We start from the raw sequence: 14,070 nt of genomic DNA, 5'->3' as shown, positions 1-14,070 counted from the left end.
GAATTAGAAATATTTTTTTATGGGACCCCTGGGTGACTCAGCAGTTGAGCATCTGCCTTTAGCTCAGGGCGTAATCCCAGTCCAAAGATTAAGTCCTGCATCGGGCTCCCTGTGAGGGGCCTGCTTCTCCCTCTGCCTGTGTCTCTGCCTCTCTCTCTGTGTCTCTTATGAATAAATGAAAATCTTAAAAAAAATTTTTTTTAGTTTGATATGGGTGAATTCTTTAACTTCTATGAGCCTCAGTTCATCTATAAAAGAAGGTCAGTAATACAGTCCATGTAAGCTTATAATGAATATGAAAAAGATGGATGTAAAGTACCAGATACATTATCTTAACATCTAACTGACACTCAGAACTTAGTAAGCTACTACTCATACTTTATATTTTTAAAATGTCTTGTTGGAGGCTTCTGGTGCATACACAAAAACAATTAAAAGCAGAGACGCTGGGATCCCTGGGTGGCGCAGCGGTTTGGCGCCTGCCTTTGGCTCAGGGCGGGATCCTGGAGACCCGGGATCGAATCCCACGTCGGGCTCCCGGTGCATGGAGCCTGCTTCTCTCTCTGCCTGTGTCTCTGCCTCTCTCTCTCTCTCTCTCTCTCTCTCTCTGTGTGTGTGACTATCGTAAATAAATAAATTAAAAAAAAAAAAAAAAAAAAAAAGCAGAGACGCGCAGATATTTGTATACACATGTTCACGGCAGCATTATTCGCAATACCCAAAAGGTGGAAGCAACCTAAATGTCCGTTGATGGATGAATGGATAAGCAAAATGTCATATGTCTATACAGTGGAATACCAGCCCTAAGAAGGAGGGAAATTCTGCCACATGCTACAGCATGGATGAACCCTGAAGGCATTGTGCTAAAGTAAGCCGGTCACAAAAGGATAAATTCTGTACAAATTCTATTCTGTGAGGTATGTAGAATAGTCAAATCCAGAGACTGAAAATAGAATGCTGGTTGTTAGGGGCATGAGGGAAAGAGGAATGAGTGTGTATTTAGTAGAGTTTCAGTTTTGTAAGATAACAGTTCTGGAAATAGTTGGTGGTGATGGTTGTACCACAGGTGTGAATGAGTGCCACAGAACTATACACTTAAAATATCAGCTTAAAAAAATCAATTTAAAATGTTAAGTTTAAACCTTGTTTGGTGAGTTTAGTACTATTTCAAATGCATTTATTTGTAAGACTGCAAACATTTTAGCAACAGCATACTATTAATTTTTGTGTCATTTAGGAGTGCTTTGTTCAAAGTGAGAGATGTCCTCTTTAGTTGTCATACCGTTTAGTTTCATCAAGCGGATTTTTTTTGACATTTCAATAGGAAGAGAATAGTTCCTACCATTCTGAATTTGAAAATTACCATACAGATCATTGTGTTTAGCACTTCTTCAGCTGAGGGGCAGGCGTGAAAGTTGGTTGTACTTAGTTAATTTTATTAACTACAAATAATTTTAAGAATGTATTCATTGGAACTGTTTTCCATGTTTTGGATTGGCTCATGTGGATAAAACAACTGGCTAACTCATGAATTCAGCCAAATATTTTTTTCCACTCAAAGAATGTTGTTTTACCATATGTTCTCCTGTAGATAACATCTTGGTTAAGACACAGAGGCAGAGATGTAGGTGGAGGGAGAAGCAGGCTCCCTATGGGGAACCTGCTGCGGGACTCCATCCCAGAGCCCCCACATCACGACCTGAGCCAAAGGCAGATAGGTGCTCAACCTTTGAGCCACCCAGGTGCCCTGGAAACTTGCTTAAAGAATTTCTCCTGAGTCGTTTGGATGGCTCAGTTGGTTAAACATCTGCCTTCAGCTCAGGTCATAATCCTGGGTTCCTGGGATCAGGGCCCCCCATGTGAGACTCCCTACTCAGTGGGGAGTCTGCTTCACCCTCTTTCTCTGCCTCTCCCCCCTGCTCATAACATGTGTTCTGTCTCTGAAACAAATAAAATCTTAAAAACCCCAAAGAATTCCTCCTTTAAAGTGGTCAAAATTCTGACTACTGCCAAGATGGAAAATGAAAAAATGTCCCTTAACCTTGTTAAAGGTCATATTATATTATAATCTTCGTGAGAGCTGTTTTGGTGTAGAGAGGGGCTCAAGGTAGAATGAAGTAGGTTGAGAAGTATGCGGTGAGGTTATTAAGGAATGTTGTAGCCAGCTACTTCAATAAATTTAGTTCTGAAGGGGAGAAGAGAGATGGGGCAATAGTTGGGAAGAAAGAGGACCAATAGATGGGAGAGATCTGAGCATGTTTGAATATTGACCATTAGAATCCAATAGAGAGGGGATCCCTGGGTGGCGCAGCGGTTTAGCACCTGCCTTTGGCCCAGGGCGCGATCCTGGAGACCCGGGATCGAATCCCACGTCGGGCTCCCGGTGCATGGAGCCTGCTTCTCCCTCTGCCTATGTCTCTGCCTCTCTCTCTCTCTCTCTCTCTCTCTCACTGTGTGCCTATCATAAATAAATAAAATAAAATTAAAAAAAAAAAAAGAATCCAATAGAGAACATAAATAAGGTGGAACATTGAAGGGAAAATCTGTGTTAAGCTTCCTGCTCGGATTGCATCTTTATCCTGATCCTAGGTACAGTGTCTGGCCTCAGAAGATAGAATACCTCCTCTATGGTAATAGGGGTAAAGGAAAAATAATACCATTATTCATTTTCATAATTCCCTGTTGTATTCATCAGGGTCCAAATAGGAAAAAAAGCTGCATGGTAATTTGAACAGGGTAAGTTTAATATAAAGAATTAGCTGTGTAGGTGATTACCTGATAAGAGGAAAAGTATATTCTAAAAAGTATAGGAATCTCAGAGAGGGCAGCCACTACCCCAGGGCTAAAAAGAAGCAAATCCGGAAGAGTACATCCCTCATTCCCACCCTCCCTCACCTCCTTGAAGGCATGGCCCATTGGATGGCAGAGAAGTTTGCTGAGGTGCTGAGCTAATAGAATTCTATGGGAAGCTGTCCTTGGAGAGGTGCCATACCATCAAACTCCTTGCCCGAGGTGGTAGCTCACTGGGAAGTTATTCCCAAGGAAATGCTGTGTGCTACTGGCTACCTCGAGCAGCTGGTTTCCTCACATGGAGAAGGCTGCTGGAAGAGACACACTACAACAAGGAAGAGAGCTTTTTCCTCCTTGCTTTCCCTTACAGCGCTTTCTACCAACAAAGTTTAATACTGTACTAGCTGGCAAAGGAGAAATGTTTTAGAGTCCACCTCCGTTATCTGAAGTAGTGGAGCTAAATTGATCTTTTAAACTTTTTCTACTTCCTTGCTGTAATGATTATAATGACGAATACCCTTGCATGTAAATCTTTGTGCAATTATCTTCTGTCTGTTTAGCCCATTCATAAGAGTTGACCGCGGTAGAACATATTGAGAGATGTAATGAGTGGTCTTTAGGTTTTGTTCTTTCCTTTTGCGTGCATGAAGTTATTTCTGGAAGGGATTGAGACGTACAGATTGTCTTTGGGAAAGAGAACTTGGTGGTCACCTATTCATAAAACTAAAATTTTACACAAATGTTTTTTTTATAGTAAATGTAAAAGATGTTATCTGTTCTGTTAAACTTTGTTTCATTTCTCAGCATGTTATAATTTATGAAACAATGTCCTATTCTATCATGTCCTGTTCTGTCAACTGAAGGCACCAGTTTCTGACTTTGCTTTAACATCACTTGTGGCTTAAAATGAGTCAGGATATTTTCATTTAGTAGCTTCCTCTTACTGCTATCAAAACCAGGTCATCCACTTCCCTTTGTTTCTTTGACCCTTACGTGGCATTTGATGTGATGATCCCACAGTGGGGTGAGTCTCAACACTGTTGATGCCAAACCTGATTTTTAGTGTCAGCACTGGGAGGACTCTTCGCAAGATGCGTTAGCTTGAATATGATGATTCTATTCAGTTCTGAGTTTTCTTTAGTCAGAATTCATTCTTCTCTTGTGTTTATAACAAAGCCTTTACAAAGAATACTAAAATAGTTTCTTAACAGTTAATGACATTCATTTTAAGAAATACTTTTTCTCTGTAAATATCATCTTATAGATTATACCATTAATAACATTGAAAATTGTGGCTAGAGAATTTAGTTGTTTTAAAACACTTGAAAAAGTATATATAGTACTGCTTTTGATCTTTACCAAAATTTGTTTTTATTTCAGTGCTAATTTTGTGGAACTTAGATCTGGTATAAAAATGTATTGCTCATTAGGTTTTTTGTTTCTTTTTTTAAACTTAAATTACTAACGCAGAAAGGAGTTATCAATTCTTAGATCCATTTTGGAGTAGGAGCAGAAAGACCATATTGACACTTAATACTGTATTATTTAGTGTTTTCTACCTATTAAAATTTCAGGAAAGATCCAAATGTCATTTAATTTTATGTCTCATTTGATTAAATTATTACCTATTTGCTGCTTCAGGGAGCAAAAAATAATCCACTGTGTAGTTTCTGTTAAAGCCTAAAGAATTTTCATAATAGAATTTTCTTAAATTCTTTAAACCTTTTTTTCTATATGTCTTTGATGTTTCTCTGTAGAAAAGAAAGTAGATTTTTTAAGACCAATGACTCATGAAGTAGAAAGCTTGAATACATTTATATTTGAGTTGTCTATAAAGTTGAGTTGCAGAGATGTTTGCTGTGTTCAGTACTAATCCCCACCATCTATCCCCAAGTAATTCTTTGTAGTCTAAGTATTGAATCCAGTGCTACCATTATAGTCAGCATCCATTAAACTTTTTTTTAAAGATTTTATTTATTTATTTGAGAGAGAGTGCAAGTGGGAGGGAGAGGAAGAGAGAATCTAAAGCAGACTCTACACTGAGTGCAGAGCCTGACACGGGGCTCGATCTCACAACCCTGAGATCATGACCTTAGCTGAAACCAAGAGGTGGACAGGTAACTGAGCCACCCAGGTGCCCCTCCATTAAACTTTTGTTGAGCTAGGTGATGAGCAGTTTGAAGTTCTATATTAATGACAGTCTAATTCAGTAGTTGTTCCTTAGTAATTTTCTTGGTTGGTGTTGCAGGACTACAGGAATATGTGGAGGCTGTCTCTTTTCAACACTTCATCAAAACACGATCACTTATCAGTATGGATGAAATTAATAAACAATTGATATTTACAACAGAAGAATGTGGAAAAGAAAATAAGACCGTAAGAATTTGAAATCATTTCACATTTATTACATAATTCATATAACAGTATAGTGAAGATAGGAGATTTCTTGGCTTACAATGTTAAGAATATCGAGGTGGCAGTATTCTTTCTAAAGTGTGATTTCATAGATTCTCAACGAAGGAAATGGTCTTTTTAAAATATTTTTGTTAGTGGGTGGAACAAGAACAGCTGGTTATGTTGGGGGGATAGTAATACTATTTATCTAAAGCACTGCTAAGTGATTACTGTTAAGTCCACTTTTGGTTTTACTCTGTATTTACCATGTGCCTTTTGTAAGCACTATCTCATTTAAATTTTTTATTAACTGTATGAGGTAAGAATTCTCACCCTCATTTTACAAAGTAGGAAACAGGCTTTAGAGAGTTTAAATAACTTACCAGAAACTGCACAACAAATTAAGTGCGACAGAGCTAAATTTTGAAACCAGGTGTTTTGAAATCTAAGCCAGTGCCCCTCTGCACTCTGCCAGAATTTCTCAGAGTATGCACAGAAACCCCTGCACCAAGTATCTACCTCAAAGGAGTGTTTTACAGGATTTGATTTAAAGGTTTTAAATTAGCAGTGTGTAGTATATGACACGGAAGTGGTCCCTAGTTGTCATTAGAAAAGTTAATGTAAAATTGTTCCTATACAGGGAGAGCTGTTAATCACTTACTCAGTTCATAAAGCTTGTATCTGAAAATTATGCCGCTATTTCAGATTAAGAAAAAAGAAACTTTTGCAGTCTGACTTATAAATAAATATTGTTTTTTCCCTGGGTTTCAGTATATACAGGCAACGAAAGGTGAGATTTTCAATATTTGATACTTCCTGAGATACAAGTACACCTAAGGATAAAATTGGACAGTTTTTCCTGTCTTTAGTTTGGTAATTTTTTAATTATTTTTTAAAGCATTACTGAGATGATCAGGATGAGATTACTGATGATGATGATTACTGATGATTAGTACTGAGATTACTGGATGGTCAGGCAGAGGATGGAGGAAGATGTAGAAATAATGTTTTCTTGAATAGGAAGTAAAATGTTAACACTGAAAGGTCAGACTGAATTTGGCATGACAAATACAACTTTAAGGAAGCCATGTATATATTTTCTCAGTTTTTAAAACTGTAGGAAGTTCATTAAGGAGGGCATTCCATTTTTGAGAAGTAAAATTCCTTTATATTTTATTTATTTAGTGAAGATTGAATTATGGAAAGAAAGGAAGCCTCTTTGATATATATATTAGAGAAGTTGCTATACTCCCTTTCAAGTTCTTTCTGATTCAAAATTGGAAATATCAGGACATAAATATAAAGAAAAACTGAGAGTAAATGCACTGGATTTAGGTAGTAAATTATTCAGAGATTATAATATTAAAATAATTCATATACTTTTCAAATTAAGACCACATTCAGAAATAATTTTTCCTTCTAGTGCTGAAGATTCTTGGTGTGGAAAATTCTGGGAATTTGATAGGGAAGAAAGATATTTTGTTCTGACTTGCTTACTGAGAATATTGTCAAAACCACTTAAATTTTTAAAAATGTTTTAAAGTACAAACATGCAAGAAAGTAGAGAGAATACTAACATATGGACATCCATGTACTCATTACCTGGATAATTGTTAATATTTTGCCATATTTGCTTTATCGAAATACTTTTTGCTAAACCACTTTAAAGTCAATTACAGATGCCTTGATATTTCACCCCTAAATACTTCAGACGCATCTTGAAAAATTGCATTTCAAGTAATTTGCTTTTCTCTAGTTTCTAATACACATTACCAGTGAAGCAGGATTTATTTTCTTGACAATTTATTAGTTGAAATATGTTAAATTTTTAACATGCGTTATTCTCTAAAATCAACTTCTTAGTCATAATCAGGGAGCTCTTTCTCTCTAATGATAGAAACAAAGAACATTAATGTTTTCTTAAGCCAAAGTTATTTTTATAAACCACCTATAAAATGCAGTCCCCCTCCATTTCCCCCACAAGCTACCCTTTCTAAAAAGATGCCAATTCTACTAACAGTGAATAGAAACCAAACATAACAGGTAGTTTTATGTCATGATAATCAGGTATCAGAAAAATTGGGAAGTTGACTTTGGGTACTTACCTAGTTCTGTCATTAACTAGCTCTATTACCTACCACATTTCTTGGACCTCACTTTTTTATATCTATTTTGAAAGGATTGGACAATCTCTGAACAGTCCAACGATATTGAGTAGTATTAATAAAACTTAAATTTGACTTTTTCATTTCTTTAATTCTCAGTGACTATTGATTACCCATAGGTAAAGTTCACATTCCTTAATGTGACATTCTACCCCTGACCTCCTTTCTAGAATCATCCTATACTACTACTCACTTTAAACATTACCCAAGGAAATACCTCATGAGTTCCTCAAATACACAACATAATTTTGACCTGCACACCTTTGCAGTTCTGCCTAAAATGTCCTCCAGTATGATTATAGCCTCAGCCAGTTATATCTCATACAGACTTTTAATAACAGTGTAGGCCTGTCCGTCTTCCAGACAGGCTCCAATAGAGAGAGGGAAAAGTTGATGTGGAGAGAGGAGATGAACATGAGGGTGACGGTGATAGCAGCTAACATTTATTGAGTATTTACTTTGTGTTGGGCGTTATGCCAAGAACTTGGTAAATGTTAACTCATCCTTAAAATAAACCTCTGAGGTAGGTGCTGTTATCCCATTTTACAGATGAGGAAACTGAGGTTTAGAGAGATGAAATAACTTGCCCAAGGGCATACACCTTATGAAGCAAGGTCCTGGAAGAGGTGGGAGGAGATGGGTCAAGGTCATTTGGAAGAGTTAACCTCAAACAAGAGGAGGGGACAACCCATCATCTGAGACTGGAGGATAGAAGGTAAAGATGGATGTGGACATAAATAAGTTCTTTTTGTTTTGTTTTATTTTGTAGGATAAGGTCATTGAGAGAGCTTGTGCCAGTTAATCTGGCAAATGGCCAGGTCATTGTAAGTAGACAAGATTGTCTACTGAGAGTAGAGAGGTTTGGGATTGAGTAGGGGGCTGAGGAGAGTGGTAAGGGTTTGCAATAGTGTTTGAAGAGACAGGAAAGAGAACTATAGGAATAAGGAAGAAGGATTGGTGAGTAATTTGTAGCAGTACCAACTCTATAGTTGTGATTACTATTTTTTCAGCTTGGTACTCCGCTACTTGAATAAAACACTAGCATGAGTAGATTATAATATCGATTCAGGGTTTTGTCTTTGTTGGCCAGGTGCAGAAAAAGCAACAACAAAGGAGTCTGAGTCTAAGGGAACTGAAGAGAATGTAGCAAGAGAGTGAAAAATTATGATAGTGTTGCTGAGTGGGGCTAGAAAAGGCCAGAAAGGGACTAAGTGACTTAGGAAAACGTGTGGATCACAAACCCTGGAGGGCTTTATGATTTGTCATTTAAGTAAGTAAGTGACTGTCATGCAATAGTCATTAGGTTTATTAAGAATGTTTTAATTTTACTTTATATGTCAAGTGAAGTTGGGAATAGTTGATTTTAAAATGATACCATATTAGATTACAAAATTATCTTGAAGTCCTTTACTTCAGCTTTCTACCCAGGGCATGAATTCTTCTTGTAACATCCCAAATGGTCATTAAACAAAAAGATCCTCTTATTTAGAGATTAGTATGACTGACCTGCTTTTGATTTTGTACCTTATAATAAATGGCATACATGCATATTCACTCTTTTTCACGTTGTATTTTCTTTGTGTGTGTGTGTTTTCTTTACCAGCCCTCCTCTGACGGACAGGATAAGCAGTTTGGTACTTGGAGACTGAAAATCACACCTGTTGATTACCTCCTGGGAGTGGCTGATTTAACTGGAGAGTTGATGCGGATGTGTATTAACAGTGTGGGGAATGGGGACATTGACACCCCCTTTGAAGTGAGCCAGTTTTTACGTCAGGTTTATGATGGATTTTCATTCATTGGCAATACTGGACCTTATGAGGTTTCTAAGAAGTTGTATACCTTGAAACAAAGTCTGGCCAAAGTGGAGAATGCTTGTTATGCCTTGAAAGTCAGAGGTTCAGAAATTCCAAAACATATGCTGGCAGATGTCTTTTCAGTTAAAACAGAAATGATTGATCAAGAAGAAGGCATTTCTTAGAATACCATACTCCATTGTTACTCTCTTGAGAGACCAGTTCGTAAGACTGTTATTTTGTTATTTAGTATTTCGTTTGACTTTATTGTGGCTTTTACATAGAAACGTTTTCAGTTGTACTTGTTTTAAATTGTAAACAATTTGTACATAAAATTATCAAGACGAATCATTTCTTACATCTTACTCATGAAAGTTTGCATACAGATGTTTGCATATATGCCTATTTGAATTTTTGCTGGCTAAATTTCATCGTTTATCTTTGTGATGTGAACATGCTTCAGAGTGCACTTTCTGCCATACCTATTTTAATTTACATTGTGTGAAGTTTGGAGTGATAATATTAAGTGAAAGCCGTTTATAATTTAAGTTGGTGATTTTGTTATATATAGAGAAGATTTCTTAGTTATACATCTGGACTTGAGCTTCCTTTTTAAATTTCTTGGTAATATTTTGCCGAGCCTCCGTTATAGGCTTATTCCATAGAACAAGAATTAAAAATTATTAAGTTATCAATATACTTAATTTTATGAGGTATAATAGAATTCACATTGTATTCTGGCCAATTTTTAGGCCATTTTGAATCCATTTGAAAGAGCCTTCCAGAAAAATTGACGGACACCCAGATTTTAGTTTTTACATTTAGTTTTTATTCTTTATCACAGAAAGTCTGATAGTGAATTGGAGCTAACATTATAATATTTTCACTGGTTTTTGAGTTCAACTGTGTACTTGTACATATATCTGAAAAGCTTTTAGTAATGATTATTTAGCAATTCTTTTCTTGTTATATTACATTAGGCATGTTTCTTATAGATGCATCTATAAGAAATTACATTTAAATAATTACAATGAAGTTTGCAATTTTGAAATACTAAGTTAATTCAAACCTTTATAGTTGTCCAGTTGTGTTACTTGATAGCATAAAAAGTTGCCAAAGAAAATTTATCATGTACAATTCAGCAATAAGACAATTGTCACCACAGTTGGGAATAACAATAGTAGTCTCTAGTAATATTTAGAATTGGAATTTGCCTATGAAATTAGTTATAGATTATTCCCTGTGATGTGAAACGGACTTGAGCATGACCCTATTGGCTGACAACCAGACATTTCCATTTGGTATTGTGAGTTTTGAGAATCTAGATACTGGGTTTTATTTGTGGAAAGACTAGCTGCTCTGTTTGCAAGGGCTGATTCTTTGAAAGTGAATTTTTTCCAAAAAATAATTATCCTGTAAAGGAAAATAAAACATAGACATGCCTAATAAATTAGATTGGTTGGTTTGTTTTGGTGGTAGTAAGTTTTTTTGGTTTCCCTATTTTGAAGACACTGCTAAAATATAGTCTGATTACATATTTTTGTTTTTTTTGCCACTTGAAGTTAAATTTATAATGTTAAAAGTAAAATAAATGGATTGATGAATGTCTTACAGATGTTTAAAACTGAAGTCTTTAAATAAAATATTGAAAGATAAAAGTTAAGCTTATTTTTTTGATCATACTGAGAAATAGTTAATCAAACGGTTGTAGAATTTTTGGCCTAAATACGAAACCTAATGTAAACTAGCTTAATGCGGAGATTTATTTTTTCGTAAAATTAGTCCAGAGGTAGGGAGAGTTTCTGAAAGGATGCTCTTCACATCAACCATTGACCCAAACTGGGTATCATTCTCATCTTTCTAAACCAGTTGGTGGAAAGGAGAAGATCACCTTGATAGATCAAGGTACCTTTTTTCTAGAGGTGAAGTGCAAGCACAAGAAACCAAGTTAGGGCATTGTCATCATAGGAGGAAGGGAAATGGCCTTTTGAAGGGTAGGCAGTCAACAGTTACTTATTACAGGTGGATTGGTGCCATTGCTATTTGACGCATTTCCATATTGCATATCATACTAATATGGTGGGTGCTATACAATGATAGAGGATCTCTGAGTATATCCTGAATGTTCCTCAGTTTTAAAATAGTGGGCTCTGATAGCATCATCTGTTGTAATGTTTTTCATCTTTATTATAAAAAGAAACTGGTTACATGGCAAGTTACTAACAGAATTCTGAAATAAAATTGGGTTATTTCCTTTACAAATAATTCCTGCATGTTATTAAATCAGTGGGTTTCAGAATCCACACTGCAGAACCTTAGGGGTTTTGAGGGTGCCTCAAAGAAAGATGCTACGTAAGTGGGTGATTGGCAGAATGTCCTTAAAAACTTGATTCAAACTCTTTGCTATCTAAAAGACTCAGATTCAAAGACACAAATAGATTTTAAAAGTAAAAGAACAGAATAAGATATTTCATGCAAACAGTAACCAAAAGAGGGCTGTATAACATAGACTTTAATGCTAATTTTTTGTTTTTGCTGGAGTCAAGAACAGCATGCAATGTTAAAAGGCTCATTCCACTGAGAATATATGACAGTTACAAACACACACACACACACATTAACCACAGAGCCCCAGAACATGAAGCAAAATCTGACAGAACTGACAAGGGAAATAGATAATTCAGTGCAACAATTGGAGACTTCTGTTCCTCACTTTAAATAATACATAGAAGAACAAGACAGATGAGTAAGGAAATCGACAAAATGTCAGGTTACAAAACAAGTTTTGATACATTTAAAAAGAATGAAACCATACAAAGTATATGACTACAAATGAAATGAAATTAGAATTAGTAACAGAATTAAAAGCAACATACTCCTGTATAAGCAGTGGATCAAAGATGTAATCACAGGGAAATTAGAAAATATTTCAAGAGGTGGGACGCCTGGGTGGCTCTGGTTGAGAGTCTGCCTTCGGCTCATGGCATGATCCTGGGATCCAGGATTGAGTCCCACATTAGGCTCCCTGTAGGGAACCTGCTTCTCCTTCTGCCTATGTCTCTGCCTCTCTTCTCTGTGTGTCTCTCATGAATAAATAAATTAATCTTTAAAAAATATATTTCAAGAGGAATGAAATGAAAGCAGTACTCAGAGGGAATTTATCGCTTCAAATCCCTACATTTAAAAAGAATGAAGTCAAATCAATAACCTAAACATCTGCTTTTAAGAAACTAGAAAACTAATAGTAAGCTAAACTACTAAATAATTAAAGGAAATAAATACTTGAGTAGAAATAAATGAAATAGGAAATAGTATCAAACAAAAAAATGGTTCTTTGAAACGATCAACCAAATTAACAATGGGGGTGGGGATTGGGAGTGACTGGTAGCAAGTATGGGATTGCATGTTGAAATGATAGAAATGTTCTAGAATTAGTGGGAATGGTTGCACAACCATGTGAATATACTGATAGCCACTGAATTGTACATAATATGTATGTGTTGTCTTTCTGTATATACGTTTTTCTTAGTTTTGCCAGATGCATCTCCATTATGTTAGTCTTTTCAGAATTACTTTTGCTTTTTAATTTTAATTTTTCTTTCTTTTTTCAATTTTAATTTCAGTATGGTTAACATACAGTTATATTAGTTTTGGGTATACAGTACAGTGATTCAACAATTCTATACAGTATTACTCAGTGCTCATCATGATAAATATACTCTTAATCCTCTTCACCTATTTTACCCATACCCCCTCCAACCTCTGCTCTGGTAACTATCTGTTCTCTACAGGTAAGAGGGGTTTTTTTGTTTCTATCTCTTCTCTTTGTACATTTGTTTCTTAAATTCTACATATGAGTGAAATCATATGGTATTTGTCTTTCTCTGACTTACTTCACTTAGCATTATATTCTCTAGATCCATTCATGTTATGTCAAATGGCAAGATTTCATTCTTTTTAATGGCTGAATAATATTTGTATATTCACACACACATTTGTGAATAAACAAATAATACTTGTATACACAGACACACACACACCACTTCTTTATCCATTCATTAAAGGACACTTGGGCCACTTCCATACTTTGGCTATTAAAATAATGCAGTAAACATAGGGGTGCACGTGGCTTTTTGAATTCGTGTTTTCATATTCCTTGGGTAAATACCCAGTAGTGGAATTACTGAATCAAATGGTAATTCTTTAATTTTTTGAGGAACCTACATACTGTCTTCCACAGTGGCTGCACCAGTTTGCATTCCTACCAACAGTGGATGACGATTCCTTTTTCTGTGCATCCTCGCTGATGTTTGTTTCTTGTTTTGATTTTAGCCATTCTGACAGGTGTGAGGTGATACCTCATTGTGGTTTTGATTTCTATTTCCCTGATGAGTGATGTTGAGCATATTTTCATATGTCTGTTAGCCATCTGGATGTCTTTGGAGAAGTGTCTGTTCATGTCTTCCCATTTTTAATTTTTTTTTTTATATTGAGTTGTAGGAGTTCTTTACATACTTTGGATACTGACCCTTTATCAGATATGTCCTTTGTAAATATGTTCTCCCATTCAGTAGTTTGCCTATTCTAGTTTTGTTGACTGTTTCTTTTGCCTTTTATTTTGATATAGTCAACAATTCTATACAGTATTACTCAGTGCTCATCATGATAGTTTATTTTTGCTTTTGTTTCCCCTGCCTCAGAGAAATTACTACCTGTACTCTCTTCTAGGATTTTTATGGCTTCAGGCTTCACATTTAAGTCCTTAATCTGTTTATTTTTGTGTATGGTGTAAGAAGGTGGTCCAGGGGATCCCTGGGTGGTTCAGTGGTTTAGCGCCTGCCTTCGGCCCAGGGTGTGATCCTGGAATCCTGGGCTCTAGTCCCGCATCAGGCTCCCTGCATGGAGCCTGCTTCTCCCTCTGCCTG

At 36.0% G+C, this 14,070-nt stretch overlaps 1 protein-coding gene across 1 annotated transcript in view; it reads left to right on the top strand.

Moving 5' to 3' along the window:
- Positions 1-10,803, top strand: part of TSNAX (translin associated factor X) — a 30,442-nt gene extending 19,639 nt beyond the window's left edge. The window contains exons 5-6 of the mRNA XM_025448456.3: positions 5,039-5,166; positions 8,953-10,803. Coding sequence (XP_025304241.1) covers positions 5,039-5,166; positions 8,953-9,330 — 506 coding nt within the window. The 3' untranslated portion in view covers positions 9,331-10,803. The remainder of the gene's footprint in view (positions 1-5,038; positions 5,167-8,952) is intronic.
- Positions 10,804-14,070: the final 3,267 nt, after the last annotated feature.

This window comes from Canis lupus, chromosome 4 (genome assembly GCF_003254725.2).
Source record: "Canis lupus dingo isolate Sandy chromosome 4, ASM325472v2, whole genome shotgun sequence".
Lineage (NCBI taxonomy): Eukaryota > Metazoa > Chordata > Mammalia > Carnivora > Canidae > Canis > Canis lupus.
The sequence above is the reverse complement of the archived record's forward strand: the minus strand, read 5'-3'. Positions and strand labels throughout refer to the sequence as shown.